The 16,495-nt window shown below is 33.2% G+C and overlaps 1 protein-coding gene across 1 annotated transcript; it reads left to right on the forward strand.

Annotated features, from left to right (window-relative positions):
• The first annotated feature begins 2,265 nt into the window (after positions 1–2,265).
• Positions 2,266–4,234, forward strand: LOC129916811 (major royal jelly protein 1). The gene is made up of 6 exons (XM_055996966.1): positions 2,266–2,627; positions 2,703–2,914; positions 2,977–3,104; positions 3,164–3,350; positions 3,411–3,605; positions 3,669–4,234. The coding sequence occupies exons 1-6, from the start codon at positions 2,328–2,330 to the stop codon at positions 4,186–4,188; spliced, it is 1,542 nt and encodes a 513-aa protein (XP_055852941.1). The 5' UTR covers positions 2,266–2,327; the 3' UTR covers positions 4,189–4,234.
• Positions 4,235–16,495: the final 12,261 nt, after the last annotated feature.

Raw genomic sequence — 16,495 nt, forward strand, 5'->3', positions numbered from 1 at the left:
TTTAAGGTGGCAATTTTTTCTCCGTGCACTTACAGACATGATCTATCTTACTAGAAAACACTTATTTTATATTACAAGTGTTGCCAATTTTAATTTTTTTCATATACAAATAATACAAAAACGGTCTGGCCCCAACTTCCCCTACCATTATTTTCAAATCAAGAGTTTTCGTATTATCTGCGGGGCTTTGGCGATATTTAATCAAGATCTTAATCAAGGATGGAAAATAAATTTTATCTATTAATTTTATTGTTGTTTTTCTGTCTGATTCACTAACTCACACAAACATAAGCAAATTTAGTATAATTTTCCCCAATGAATGTTCAAATAATACATAAAATAATAATAAATTCTGATGGTTTTGCATTTCTAATCGAAAAAGTTTGTTTTGAACGTGGAGAACAAAATACGCAGTATTAAATAATTATTTAGCTCAAAATTTCTTTATATTTGACTCATCAAGTTCAATCAAGTTTTTTTTGTCAGAAATTTGTTGTCTTACATGTGAGATCAATCTAGAAAAGCTATCCTTTTGACTTTGTTTTTTAGAAAATTTACCGCTATTTCATAGTTTTGGACGATAAGATTAAAATTATTCTTAATTTTTCAAGCTTAAGTAATATACCTTATAAAACTCATATTTAACCAAAAATTTCCTTCCTATATTTAGTTATCCTGCACTTTACTCCTTTTTTCCTCCAAAAAAAAACTCCATTCACGCAACATATTTTAATATTGGATCGTTATTTTTTTATCCTTATTGTAAATAAAAAGTTTTGGTCAAATTCCATGAGAAACTATTTTATTTCATTGAACGCCTATGTTACTTTTACTACCATTTAACAAGATATGAAAAACCCTGAAATTAAATTCATTTACCATTCTTTTTGACCGACCAAATTTTTCAAAAAAAAATGTAATACTTTTGTAGCCATTGCCATTTAGGGTAAATCAAGAGAATTAAGTGCCTTTTTGCCACAATATTTCCAAAAAAAAAAGTTAGATAACCTAAGCCTACGAAAAATTGTTTGTAAACGATAAATTCTTTAACTACCTCGGCAAACAAGTTCAATTTTTTTTTATTTGGATTGTGAATGGGCAAAAATTGACACCTCAAAGTTCTAAAAAAAACGTTATCCATTCACACCTCTGCAGTATGCACTTACAATAAATCAATTAAATTTATCTAATTGAATTTAAAACAGAAAGTTGTCACTGAGTTATGTGTCTGTTTTTTTATCAATTAGGTTACATATTAAATCTTGTTTACGACTCCGAAATGATTAAATTAATACATTCAAATAAAAATAAATATAAACAACTACCCATTGCAAAAATTTCAACAAATTAATATTATCCAATTTCAAGAGGTTACTGAACTAACCACCCAACTATCTGTAACTCCAGTTTCAAGGCTAAAAGCCTTGCCCACACTGACGTTAGTTGTGTGAAAGTCATAGGTAAATGTCCATTCACAATTAACTGAAGCATGATTATACTGACTCTGAATAAATTAGCATTAACTAAACTGTCAACCTTTCACTTTTTCGTGACAGTTTTTATGCCTTTTTTATGTTGTTGTGATATTTTCCATTGCCATAAAATTACTCCAGTTTTTATCACTCCCCCACAAGACAATCTGTCAAACTAAAATAAAATGAAAAAATCAACCTGATGTAACATTTTTATTTCCGTAGCTCTAGCTATAGCTTAAATATGACTCGACTTGCAATTGCACGTATAAAATTCCATTCATTTGTAATGCAACTTGGCTCAAAAAGGAATTCACATATTGTAAAGTTTTTTTTGCATGAATGTAATTTTTTATTTAATACCCCTTACATAGCTACACACATATCAATCAAACCGCATCAACACATTAAATAACTCGTATAACATTGCGCCATTATAAAATGATGATGATGGCTCATTCAAGCCTCACTCTAACTGACCACAAACGTAAAGCTTGACTTGGCTTGCCTCTATTATACGACTTGCAATCAAGCCAAGCAATCAAACGCGGTTTCTCTTAAATGGCCAATGCGTCGCCGGTGGCGGTTTTATACGTTCCGGCACGCGCTATCTTCGCACATTTTCATCTCAATGTAAACGTGGTGTCTTACCGTCGTCTGAGACCCGTAAGCCTCTGTCTATCTTCAATCTACATACACACACAACAACAAATCAAAACAAATCTACCGGCTCACAAGCCCCTCTCATTCAATTAACTCTAACTCCTCTTTCTCTTTGCTCTTCGTTTTACAGGTTTTGTGTAATTCGTTTGCTCGTAATTTGAAACCCCCCCCCTCGATCATCATCAAAGAAGAATGGCATCACAACTGGAAACTCTAGTCTATCTACTACTGATGGTCTTGAACTTGGTCAACGGAATACTAGACACAAGTCCGCTCGAAACAATCACCCAATGGAAGCTTATTTCATACAATTTCCCACCAAAATCACCAACAACCGACCAAAGCTTTTATAGCCCGGAAAACATATTAATTACTGGTCTAGCTATCGGTTATGATAGGATTTACGTAGCTACACCGCAATTATTTTCAGGTGTTACAGCAACTGTTAGTAGCATTCCCAAGGTGGGAGCCGGTGATAATCCAGTTTTAGAGGTTTGTCAATTCGCGATTTGACTTTTAAGACAAGATTTAAGAAATCACACACACCCTCTTTTTGTATTTGATTAGGTTTTTCCAGATTGGTCGTATGCAGTGGCCGGTCGTAAAGACTTTAATTGCAGTGACTTGAAATTGATATCGGTCTATAGGATGAGGATTGATTCGTGTAACCGGTTGTGGGCCTTGGATGCAGGTATATCACGATCTTTGGAGGACTACGAAGTTACTTGTCCACCGAAAATATTGGTCTTTGATCTTGCAACTAATCGAGTTGTCAGAAGGTTTGATTTGCGGACATGTTTTGACTTTCTGAAGAAGTTAGCTGATTTTGAGTCTTTTACAGAATTGACTTCCCTCGACAAGTCTTGAGAGGGGAATCCTTGTTTACCAATTTGATCATCGATGAAACTACCTCGAAAGCGGGAACTTGTGATGATGTTTTCGTCTACATTTCGGATACTGTTGAACCTGGTGAGGTCAAGTCTAAGGTTTTATTTGAATCTTTTCACTAACCAAACTTTTTTTTAAAGCTATCGTCGTTTATGACAGCCAGCAAGATGTGACTTGGAGGGTTTCCCATCCTTCTATGTACCCCGATCCAGATTTCGCTCAGTCGGAAATTCTTGGAGACCGTTTTGTATTGATGGATGGTGTTGTGGGCTTGACTTTTGACGAAAAAGCTGGAATAGCTTACTATCAGCCCTTGGCTACTGACAGGTAAGAATTTTTCGAAACAATACTCTAAACCTTCAATAAACGTGAATTGCTTTTTTTTAGGGTCTTTTCTATTACTCGTGAAGTTCTTCGATCGGGACCAATTGCATTAACCCAGCTTTTGCCGGTGAAGCTTGTTGGCAAGAAATCTTCCCAGGGTATCACTTTAGGTGTATCACCAATTGACGGAAGTCTTCTATTCAGTCCTCTTTCGGAAACAGCTATTGCATCATGGAATCCAACAACTGGACGTCAACAGTGAGTCTTGACTTTAAACCCATTTCTAACAACAACTAATCGGTGATTTCTTTTCTTTTGTAGAACTCTTGCAACAGATCAGCAACGTCTTCAATTCGTAGCCGATTTAACAACACCTCGCATAGAAAATGGCGCCCTCTACATGGTTTCTTCGAAATTCCATCGTTTCTTCTTGAAAAACCTAAATCGTAATGAATATAACAATCGTATTCTTCGTATTGATCTTACTGGATCAACACCATCAAGTTTATCACCATTTATTCCGACAAAACCATCAACAAACTATGCTTTCTACTCAACTAATTCAATAGAAAAACGTCCATCGGTATCTTCATTTGTTTCAAATACAGCAGTAACTGGTAATTTCTTTAGCAGCCCTAATTTAAGTCCATTTGGTTATGAATTATTTCCAAAATCATCAAGAAATCCATTTACTGCATTGAACCCGGATGAAGCTTTACAAACAAAACTAACCCGACAACCAAGTGAGAGTTCGTTCCTTGATAATTTACCACCAGTTGGTTATACTTATAAGAGATTTACCAGAAGTATTGGTGCAGAAAAGAATGCCATGATAAATTAAGAAAAAATATACTTCTAAAAGTTTTTTTTTTATTTTATTTATTATTATTGTATAGTAGAAGTTATTTTTTTTGTTTTTGTTTTGTGTTTTGTTTTGGAAAAAAACTTTGTAAAATTTGTAAATAAAGATATAAAAATTCATTTTGTAAGAAATAAAAAAATATGTACTGAAAAATTTTAGTGGTTCTCTTTTCAAAATATATTTTGTCTACTTATTAAAAGGAACTCGAGAATTATTTTATACAAGCGATCGGAGCTGAAATTCTATCCTTTGAAAGAATTCGAATTAAAGAAATAGTTATGTTTAAAAAGTATACTTGAGCCAAGCCATCTAAGAAAGAAGAACCACCTGCTAACCCATTGACTATTAAATTCTTTAATCGGACGAGGAACATAAGTCAAATTGATTGCTTAAAACTTTATTAATTACCCCTAATTTGTAGTAGAGTAACCTTTAACATGCATCGAACCGTTCATCAAATCTAGCAGTTCAGATTTTTGGCAAAGTTATTTACAATTACAGCCCTATGAACGTCCAAATATTCGGACACGATTTTTGAACGAAATATTGTCTGTAAAGCCGGTTTACGAACGATGATTTTACGTGATAACGTCGTCAGAAAACAGGTTGTGTGCTTTTGTTTAAAATGAGTCAATTAAAGCGTTTACTTATTTCAAACAATCATAATTTACAAGAAAAAGCTTAAAAAAAAATACCTTTTTTATTTTCTCATTACATTAATTTTTTTATTTTAAAAGCTTACAAAAAAAATTATGCCAAGTATTTCTTCTTAAGAATAAAATTTTTTTAAAATTTTTACAATGCGCAAAAAGTATAAAAATAATTTATTGAAAACAATCATTTTCATAAAAAAAAGCAAAAATAACATGAATTTTTATCTTTTATCTTAATTCTATTTTTTTCCCTAACAACCTATAACCAATTTTATACCATCTAAAAGCTTAATGTCTAAGCTCAAAATATATACATATATCGATCAGGTCTATGAGACATCTACAAAAAGAGCTAGAAGAGCAGATCTCCACTGGTGTTTTGAGGTTTTTCGCAAGTTTCTTGATTTAACATTGTGTACCTTGTAGTTAGTCTACCGTTATGTGTGATATACCAAATGAAAGGTAATTCTATCAGGATGCTCATAAATGTTTAATAAAATTTCTATCTGCTCTTTGTCAAAAGTTATAACCTGTTGAATTCTAAAATTTTATTTTACCGTTATCTCAAAATTGTGTTTACGAAAATGATTGAAACTTCGCACACATATAGTCGTAGTCATGGTCATTACTTCATACTGTATTCCTGTATCTATTAAAGAAAAAAAGATAAAAATAAAAAAGGATGAAAATCGGTTAAAAAGGTCAAAAAACGTGTTTTTTAAAAACTTGTTTCTTCCATTATTCAGTCAAGACTCACTAAACGATTTCAGTTTTTATGCATAAGGCCAAAAACTACGTGTCCTATAAGTTTGAAATTTTTTGGACGCTCCAAAAAAAAGCTAAAAATCAAAAATTACCCAAAAATACCCCTAAAAAACAAGGTGTTTTTCAAAAATTCATATTTCGAAACGCAGAGTGTTGGAAAAAAATCCGTATTAAACCCCTAATTTTATTTTCCCTCATCTTTCACCTGGCATCTTTAGAATTGTCAAAAAAAATTTCCTTTACCCAAAATCATCATTTTGTCATAGCCCCAACACGTGTACAACATTCAAACAAAACGTTATAGCTCAGTTTAAAAATTTTTTGGAATTTTTTCTTAAATGCAGTTATTCTTAAATTAGTCTCATCTATCTATAGCAAAAAAATCAATTCTCTACGACTTTGCGTTTAGATTTTAGCCCAAATTTCATCTTTCCGTTTTACCCCAGTTTACCCTATTAAATGACGGAATTTTTAAAAATCCTTCATTTGAATTAAGCTTTAAGTTATTATCTTTCAAATAAGCTATAGAAGATTTTTGTATCTCTAATAATTTATTTTTAATTTTGAATTGAAATTTTTTGCCGCACTGCGAAAGTGCGAGAGTGTAACGCTAGAAAATGGCGTCACTTTTTTGTGGTGGCTGCCATGGTTCATCGATTTATAAAAAACAAATACCCAAAATTTTCAGTTTTTGTTAATTCTAGTTCTTACTCGTAATGCCTTATGTATTATTTGTTTGTCAAGGCCTTAAAGCTCATACAATTTTATTGGTTTCTTAGACCTTGCTTATCAAAGTTTCTCAATTTCATTCAAATCGATTAATTTTTATCACTATGTTCAAATACATAGTATTTATTGGGCCGTGACCATCAGAAACAATTTTACTAAAAATCAGAACAACCAAATTTAGCACACATGATCTAATGTCATAAGGTTCATCTACTAATTCTAAAATCACACTTTGTACAGTCAAGTTATTGGATTTGATAAAATTTATTAACAAGATATTCTTTAATTTAATTGTTTCTTCAAGTGTAAAAATGGAATTGACGGAAAACTGCAAGTATGGAAACATATGAAAAATTGAAAATAACAAAATACAAATAGTCGTGCCTAGGCAAGAAATATTCAAAGGGCCAGTTATAGCACTCATTGAAATTTATCATTGTAACAAATTATAGTGCAAATGTTTTTGACAAACCAGATAGCTGCAAAAATTGCTATCAGTGGAAAACGGCTGGCGATTGATTACGAAACAAATTTGCTGCAGATTTGTACCGTCATTGTGTCTCTGTAGAAAAATTTTCAAAATTAGTGAACCGAAGTCTTTTAGTCTTTTGGTAACAGCTACCTTTTTAAACAACGTAATGGATGCGTTAATTTAAATCACAACAAAAACATTACTGTTAAAAAAAGAGCCAAGTTCTCCTATGTTGAAATTATGCTAGCACAAAAAGTATTGAGATGTAAAAGTGTACCAAGTTCTAAAGTTTGGGTTCAAATTCGTATCAATAAAATTTTGATTGTTCTCTTGACAATTTTTCTTTTAATTACGGATTTTTAAAGTTATTTAAAAAATTGCCAAGTAAACAATCAAAATTTTATTGATACGAATTTGAACCCAAACTTTAGAACTTGGTACACTTTTACATCTCAATACTTTTTGTGCTAGCATAATTTCAACATAGGAGAACTTGGCTCTTTTTTTAACAGTAATATTTTTGTTGTGATTTCACTACTTTTTGCAAGGTATGGCTGTAGAATTGAAAATCTCTATATTTGATGAAAATTCAGTGAAAATGGGCGGTTGCCACGCACCCTGGCTGAAATTCTCAAATTTTAAAATTTTTCCCTTGTATAAACTACCAGTTCTACCATTCCACCAAATTTCAAGATTCTACGATAATCAGAAGTGCTCTTTAATATTTTATGAAAATTCAGCGGATATGGGCGGTTGCCACGCCCCCTGAATTGAAAATCTCAAATTTTAAATTTTTTCGTTTGTATAAACTACCAGCTCTACCGTTCTACCAAATTTTAAGATTCTACGATAATCAGAAGTGCTCTATAATATTTGATGAAAATTCAGCGGAAATGGGCGGATGCCACGCCCCCTGAATTGAAATTCTCAAATTTTCGATTTTTTCCTTTGTATACACCAGAAGTCCTATCACCGTGTAAAATTTCAAGTTTCTACGATATCGGGAAGTTCTAAATAATTTTGATGATCTGTGAGTGAGTGAGTGAGTGAGTGAGTGAGTGAGTGAGTGAGTGAGTGAGTGAGTGAGTGAGTGAGTGAGTGAGTGAGTGAGTGAGTGAGTGAGTGAGTGAGTGAGTGAGTGAGTGAGTGAGTGAGTGAGTGAGTGAGTGAGTGAGTGAGTGAGTGAGTGAGTGAGTGAGTGAGTGAGTGAGTGAGTGAGTGAGTGAGTGAGTGAGTGAGTGAGTGAGTGAGTGAGTGAGTGAGTGAGTGAGTGAGTGAGTGAGTGAGTGAGTGAGTGAGTGAGTGAGTGAGTGAGTGAGTGAGTGAGTGAGTGAGTGAGTGAGTGAGTGAGTGAGTGAGTGAGTGAGTGAGTGAGTGAGTGAGTGAGTGAGTGAGTGAGTGAGTGAGTGAGTGAGTGAGTGAGTGAGTGAGTGAGTGAGTGAGTGAGTGAGTGAGTGAGTGAGTGAGTGAGTGAGTGAGTGAGTGAGTGAGTGAGTGAGTGAGTGAGTGAGTGAGTGAGTGAGTGAGTGAGTGAGTGAGTGAGTGAGTGAGTGAGTGAGTGAGTGAGTGAGTGAGTGAGTGAGTCAGTCAGTCAGTCAGTCAGTTACGGTTTTAGCGATTTTTGAAGCCCTATATCTCAGAAACTACTCATCGTAGAAGGCTGAAATTTTGTGAGGTGTTTGTTTTTGACTAGCTCAACAAATGTAGCGAGTTTGAAATTTCTAGCATCTTTGGTGTGGAAGTTAGAGGGGGGTCGAAAATGGCCTGAGTTGTTTCCTGTAAATAAGGGTGTAGTGCCAAAGTTGCTAGAGAACTTGGCTGGGCACTACCGTGCCCCTTGATAAATTTAATATAAAAGATCTGAAAATAGAAAACACAAAAACTTTCACAAAAACCTTTCAATAAATTCATGAGTTAAAAAAAATGGACGAAACTTATTTAAGTCAATTCTTGTATTCTTCGAATTCTGTGTTTATATTTAAACTTTTTGCTCCTAAAAGATGGTTGAGTACAATTTTTAAAGAAGTTTTTGGATTATTTTATTGCATTCTTTTAGGTTTCATTTTAAAGTATAAAACATAGTCTACTCGCAGGAGCTTTCAGTTATTTAATACAATGTTTCAACGGTATACGAAGTTTAACGACTTCTAAAAAACTACGACTTCTATTCTTGTAGACAGCTAAACATTTTAGATGTGAGTTTTTAGGTATGTACAAATCTAGTGTTGGAATTTGGATGTCAAAGTGGGTACATTATGTCGTTTTCTATTGACGAGATTCAGAATGAGGTTTGTGAATCTGACAGCTGAAAAGGGGGGGGGGTGTGTGAAGAGGGGAAAAAGTGGAAAAATCTCAGATTTCATGATCTATTTGCGTCTTGAGATTCAAAGAAATGACAAAAAATAAATGAATCTGAGAATCAGAAATCTGAATCTGGATTTTTATCAAGATTCACGCATACAAACACACGCACTTTCACTCACACGCTCCACAACATTTGTGTGAACATTTGTTGTTGGTTTATTTTTTTATACGCACATATTTCGTACACAATTACAAAACTAGATTTCATATCCTATTTGCAGTGGAAAATCTGAGATTTTTAAACAAAAATCTCAAAAGTCAATAGAAAACGACATTAGTTAGAAAAACTATTCAGTTCTCCAAATAATTTTTAAACCAAATTAATTTTCTTGTAATATATATATGTATCTCGGTTCAAAGTCCAGCTAAAAAAATGATTATTCTTTTGGAATCTGCTTTTGATAAGTTGAATTAATACTTTAATTATGACGGTCTAACCTTCCTTGCTATAGCGTCATTTACTTGGTTTACTTTAAAATTATACCCCGATGTCTGTGCTGTGTATTTTTCCTCTTTTTTGAACCGGCTTTTTGTTTTGATTGTTAAAATAAACGACCACAAAATATTAATGAGCTTGTGGTTATATTTCATTATCTTGACATTCTGAATTTTGCAGATTACGTAGGTACACTAATTTTAACAAAATACCAACATTTATGAGATGATTTACCTTTATGTATAACAGGCACAGTTGCTAAACACTCAAAGTTGAAAAATATACAGGTCCGTCAAGCTGGGTACGCCACAACCGAAAATCCAAAATCTGAGTATGCAGGAATTTGTTGCTAATTTGTTGCTAATTTGTTACCCCAATCCCGAATTTGTTGCTCCTGCCCTTACCCCTTAAATCTGTGGCGTGCCCAGCTTGACGTCAAGCTGGGTACGCCACAAATTAAAATTCAAAATTTCAAAAATGTAAGTATGCAGGAATTTGTTGCTAATTTGTTGCTAATTTGTTACCCTAATTTCGAATTTGTTGCTCCACGTTTTGCCCTTCAAATGCACATTAACAGATTATGCAAAAAAGCTAAATCGCCCAAAAATTATCGCACAGACAAAAAAGTGGTATCAATAGAAAGAGGTCCTTGAAACCTTTTCAAAAAGGTCCATATCAAGTTTTTATTCCAATCCCTTCATGTCCAAAATGCCTTGTGGAGCTTGAATGCATTTGTGGAACATATGTGGATGAAACGAAAAAACGCAAAAACACGTAATACTCAAAATTTCAAAAAAATAAGTATGCAGTAATTTGTTGCTAATTTGTTGCTAATTTGTTACCCCAATCCCGAATTTGTTGCTCCCCCCCTTACCCCTTAAATCTGTGGCGTACCCAGCTTGACGTCAAGCTGGGTACGCCACAACGCAAATTTGAAAATCTGAGTATGCAGGAATTTGTTGCTAATTTGTTGCTAATTTGTTACCCCAATCTTGAATTTGTTGCTCCACGATTTCACCTTCAAATCGACTGCAACAGATGCAATTTTGTGGAGACTTTTTATCTATACGCTTTTTCAAAAAACTAAAAACGCCAAATTATAAACAGAATTTGTTGCTCTGCAAAAAGCTATTTTTAAATTTTCTATCATTACCCAATCCCATCTTACAGGAGGAAAACTAATTTTTCGATGACGTCATCCAACAACGCAAAAAATCGTAATACTCAAAATTTCAAAAAAATAAGTATGCAGTAATTTGTTGCTAGTTTGTTGCTAATTTGTTACCCCAATCCCGAATTTGTTGCTCCCCCCCTTACCCCTTAAATCTGTGGCGTACCCAGCTTGACGTCAAGCTGGGTACGCCACAACGCAAATTTGAAAATCTGAGTATGCAGGAATTTGTTGCTAATTTGTTGCTAATTTGTTACCCCAATCTTGAATTTGTTGCTCCACGATTTGACCTTCAAATCGACTGCAACAGATGCAATTTTATGGAGACTTTTTATCTATACGCTTTTTCAAAAAACTAAAAATGCCAAATTATAGACAGAATTTGTTGCTCTGCAAAAAGTTATTTTTAAATTTTCTATCACCACCCAATCCCATCTTACAGGAGATAAACTAATTTTTCGATGACGTCATCCATCAAGCTGGGTACGATAAAACACAAATTTTAAAATCTAAGTACGCAGGAGTCTTAAGCTATTTTGTTGCTAATTTGTTACCCTAATCTCGAATTTGTTGCTCCACGATTTGACCTTTAAATTGGCTGAAACAGATGCATGATTTTGAAACTTTATGATACAAAGTTAACAATGTTTAGATTTAATACTCTTTGCAGATTAATGCTCAAATCTTTAATTTGATGTAAAAACTACCTTAAAATACTGTTAAAAACTTCCAAAAACAGAACATAACGCACTTAAACCAAATAGCTGCAGGTAATTCAATGCTCTTTAAAGGCTACTCCATTTCCAATATTTGGATATACATACATACCTACCCTTACCCTTTCATATTTAAAAAACTTTAAAGGCTGGACCTACCTTCAACCTACTTCCTTCAATAAAACGCAAAGTAAAATTCAACACTCCAACTTGATTTTTATGGATGCTCCTCAATTCTTAGTATTATATTGCCAACAGCTTTTTTGTTCTATTTTTCCCAGAAGTTAGGTTCCTCAATTTCAAAAATAAATTGAATTTAACGTATTTTTGCATCTTCCTATTTTAAACATATTTACTATATAGGTAACTTCTTCAATATCCTAGAAAAACCCTTAGACATCTTTTGAAAATACCCCAATTTTTTTCCATCTTTAAATTTATCTCTATAGCCCTAGTTTTGGAGAGATGCATTTCATTTACTACCACACTAACGACCTAAGATTTCAACTCAATTTATGTACCTACTATTCATCCAATCAGATTATTGCGATTTGCGACTTATTTTTATATTATAAAAACAAACCAAATACCTACATAAAAATGTGTACCTACATTATACTAAATACAAAAAAATCACACATTGATTTTCTATTTTCATAGAAATAATCGAGTGTGTATGCGTTGACTTTAAATTTGACTCCGCCCCCAACGGTCTGCTTTGATGAAAATAATACATATACTATTACAATTAGTTAGTATCTATATCTACGCACTACGCCTTGAAATGTTTTTTCTTTAGTCGGCCTCAGACCTCTAGTAAGGTAAGTACCATGTACGTTCTTTAGAGGCAAAAATGTTATGAAATAGGAACATACATTTATAATGTTATAAACACACATATGTAGGTAGGTAGTTTCGTAGGGTTTTCAGTTGAACTGAATTTAAAATTTTTAATTCTGGAAATATGTATGTGCAAGTTTTTTTTATGTTTTGGCACTGCTATTGATGTGATGAACAACGCTGCATATTTTTAGGGAAAAACTTTAAATTCTAATAAACTGAAGACCCGCTTATTGTAGGTATTCTAAATAAAATTAAAACTCTTAGGAAGGTTATAACGGTATTTAAGTGAAGGTTGAAACGTCTATATTTTTAACTTAAAGTTTTTGCTTTATATTATGTAAAGAAATGGAGGGAAAGTTATCTTCTTCCAATATACAAAGGGAAGGGTGATACTCGAAGCTGTGATAATTACCGTTCGATTAAGCTGATGTCACACACCATGAAGATCGTTGAGCGAGTCTTGGGTAGCCGACTGCGAAAAATAATAAGGCTATCTGATGACCAGTGCGGGTTTGTTGCGGGTAAATCAACCACAGATGCAATCCAGAGTATCAGAATCATTATGGAAAAACATCGAGATTCCTTGGAGGATTTGCATGTGGTATTGGTTGATTTTGAAAAAGCATTCGATCGACAACCACGAGATCTGATATGGGTGGCCCTCAGACAACGAGGAGTTCCGGAAACCTATGTGCGGATAATTATGGACATGTATGATGGAGCAGTTACTAAAGTAAGATGTGCAGCTGGAGTCACCGAAGAATTCGAAATCACAGTAGGTGTACACCAGGGAAGCGTCTTGAGTCCTCTGCTCTTTATTACCGTTCTTGATTACCTGCTTCAAGGCAAAGTGACGGACCCAAAAGTGCATCAGTTATTCTTTGCTGACGATGGAGCCATCATAAGTGAAGACCCGATATCCCTGCAACGAGCACTTGATGTATGGGTGGATGTTCTAGAAGGTAGTGGGTACCGCATAAGCGCGAAAAAGACAGAATACCTATGCTGCCCATTTTCTGATCCACACAGGCCTATTCCTGACATTTATTTGAATGGTGTAGTGCTTCCCAAGTGTGAAAAGTTTAAATATCTGGGGTCTATGATAAATAACGAAGGTACTTGTGATGACGATATCAATCATCGCGTAAGCGTAGGGTGGATGAAGTGGCGGGAAAATTCTGCTATCTTCTGTGATCGAAAAATGCCCCCTAAGCTGAAAGGAAGGCTCTACACCGCAGTTGTGCGTCCAGCACTCACATACGGTTCACAATGTTGGACAATGTACAAAAAGTATGAGAGTAAGTTAACGGCAGCTGAGATGAAGATGCTTCGCATGACAGCAGGAGTAACAAAGCTTGATAGAATTAGAAGTACGAAGATCCGAGGAAGCCTTCATGTTAAAAATACCATCTCCCAAAAAATTGAACACGACCGACTCAGTTGGTATTGCCATGTTCAAAGGAGAGATCCTGAGAACCCCGTCAAAAAAGCAATATCATATAACGTTCCAACACGAAATAAAAAGAAAGGTAGGCCTAAAAACTCCTGGTACAAGCAAATGCAAAAACACCAGCATTCAGTTGGCCTCAGAAACGGAACAATACAAAACCGGGAGGCTTGCCGCCGATTTCTGAGGTCAACCCGGCGAACCCCACAGGCGGATCACTAGTGTGAAGCAGTAACGTGGGAAGGTTATGATCCCCTCGACATCGAGATCATAACAGCGCCGAGAAAAAAAAGGAAGAAGAAGATTATGTAAAGAAATGAAGAAATATTTTTGTTCATATGTTAACATGTGCAGAAGCAATTATTATTGCTTTTTGTTTAAGATAGATAGATTTTTTCTGACTTCGGATTCGAGATCGGCACACAAAAAACCATTAAAAAAATATACTTTGATTTCTATAAAAAAAATCTTTTTGACTGGCGAATCGAACGGGCAGAAATAATCGAATGCCTTGTTCGAGTTCACTAGTCAAACAGTTTTTTTTTTATAGAAATCAAAGTATATTTTTTTAATGTTTTTTGTGCGCTGAGCTCGAATCCGAAGTCAAAAAAAATCTATCCCTTCACATTTTTGACATATTACCATGCCAAAACATCACAAAAATAGTGTTTTGGACGTTCAAAATACAATATCTCAAAAATTTTTCACGTAAGAGCTATTCTAATGCTAGATTCAAATTAAGAAGGTTAAAGGCCATTAGAAAAGTATAATCTGGTTTCTATGGAAAATTATTTCTCGCCAATATTACTGTCATTTACGGAAAAATCAATCTTAAAAATCGTTTTTCTGTTTTTTTTTTCAACTTTCTCAATATTTTCTAAAACAAAAGTGTAGTTTTTCTTAATCTTAAAAAATAGTTTTTAATCTAAATAATTGCATTCCAAGCTTTTCAAAAATGAAAATTTTTTTCGGTACCTTTTTTGATTGAAAAATAGGCTATTTTTCAAAATAAATTCGTTAAAAATCCAAAAATTAACTTTTTGCTCAAAAAACATATTAAATAGATAGAAAACATAACAAACTAGTTTTGCTAAAATTAAATCATTTTTGTAAAAGATAAAAATAAAAAATCCTATTTTTGCATTTTTTTCAATATTTATTTATATTATATTATATAAAAAAATGGCCTGAGTAAAAGTTGTAGATATCTATACTATCTACAACTATGCATTTAACTTTTTTCGATAGAAAGGTCTACTTTTGAGCATGAGGGTGGTGGGAAAATTCAGGATAAATGGTATATTAAAAGGGAAAAATAAATTGCTTACAAACAAATTGGGGGAAAGGGGGTGGGTGGGCGAAAAAGTGCGGTGGGTGTCAAAAATCTTGGTTTCTTACGATTTCTGTCAAAAGTAGATAGTATAGATATCTACAACTTTTACTCAGGTCATTTATTTATATAATATAATATAAATAAATATTGAAAAAAATGCAAAAATAGGATTTTTTATTTTTATCTTTTACAAAAATGATTTAATTTTAGCAAAACTAGTTTGTTATGTTTTCTATCTATTTAATATGTTTTTTGAGCAAAAAGTTAATTTTTGGATTTTTAACGAATTTATTTTGAAAAATAGCCTATTTTTCAATCAAAAAAGGTACCGAAAAAAATTTTCATTTTTGAAAAGCTTGGAATGCAATTATTTAGATTAAAAACTATTTTTTAAGATTAAGAAAAACTACACTTTTGTTTTAGAAAATATTGAGAAAGTTGAAAAAAAAAACAGAAAAACGATTTTTAAGATTGATTTTTCCGTAAATGACAGTAATATTGGCGAGAAATAATTTTCCATAGAAACCAGATTATACTTTTCTAATGGCCTTTAACCTTCTTAATTTGAATCTAGCATTAGAATAGCTCTTACGTGAAAAGTTTTTGAGATATTGTATTTTGAACGTCCAAAACACTATTTTTGTGATGTTTTGGCATGGTAATATGTCAAAAATGTGAAGGGATAGATTTTTTTTGACTTCGGATTCGAGCTCAGCGCACAAAAAACATTAAAAAAATATACTTTGATTTCTATAAAAAAAAAACTGTTTGACTAGTGAACTCGAACAAGGCATTCGATTATTTCTGCCCGTTCGATTCGCCAGTCAAAAAGATTTTTTTTATAGAAATCAAAGTATATTTTTTTAATGGTTTTTTGTGTGCCGATCTCGAATCCGAAGTCAGAAAAAATCTATCTATCTTAAACAAAAAGCAATAATAATTGCTTCTGCACATGTTAACATATGAACAAAAATATTTCTTCATTTCTTTACATAATATAAAGCAAAAACTTTAAGTTAAAAATATAGACGTTTCAACCTTCACTTAAATACCGTTATAACCTTCCTAAGAGTTTTAATTTTATTTAGAATACCTACAATAAGCGGGTCTTCAGTTTATTAGAATTTAAAGTTTTTCCCTAAAAATATGCAGCGTTGTTCATCACATCAATAGCAGTGCCAAAACATAAAAAAAACTTGCACATACATATTTCCAGAATTAAAAATTTTAAATTCAGTTCAACTGAAAACCCTACGAAACTACCTACCTACCTATGTGTGTTTATAACATTATAAATGTATGTTCCTATTTCATAACATTTTTGCCTCTAAAGAACGTACATGGTACTTACCTTACT

The sequence above is a fragment of the Episyrphus balteatus genome, chromosome 3 (assembly GCF_945859705.1).
Source record: "Episyrphus balteatus chromosome 3, idEpiBalt1.1, whole genome shotgun sequence".
Classification (NCBI taxonomy): Eukaryota; Metazoa; Arthropoda; class Insecta; order Diptera; family Syrphidae; genus Episyrphus; species Episyrphus balteatus.

What these genes read in the sequence shown, in the direction of transcription:
- LOC129916811 (XM_055996966.1), top strand. Translation starts at nt 2,328, where the DNA reads ATGGCATCACAACTGGAAACTCTAGTCTATCTACTACTGATGGTCTTG. An exon ending in CAGCCCTTGGCTACTGACAG is followed by an intron (nt 3,351 to 3,410) that starts GTAAGAATTTTT and finishes GCTTTTTTTTAG; the next exon opens with GGTCTTTTCTATTACTCGTG. An exon ending in CCAACAACTGGACGTCAACA is followed by an intron (nt 3,606 to 3,668) that starts GTGAGTCTTGAC and finishes TTTCTTTTGTAG; the next exon opens with AACTCTTGCAACAGATCAGC.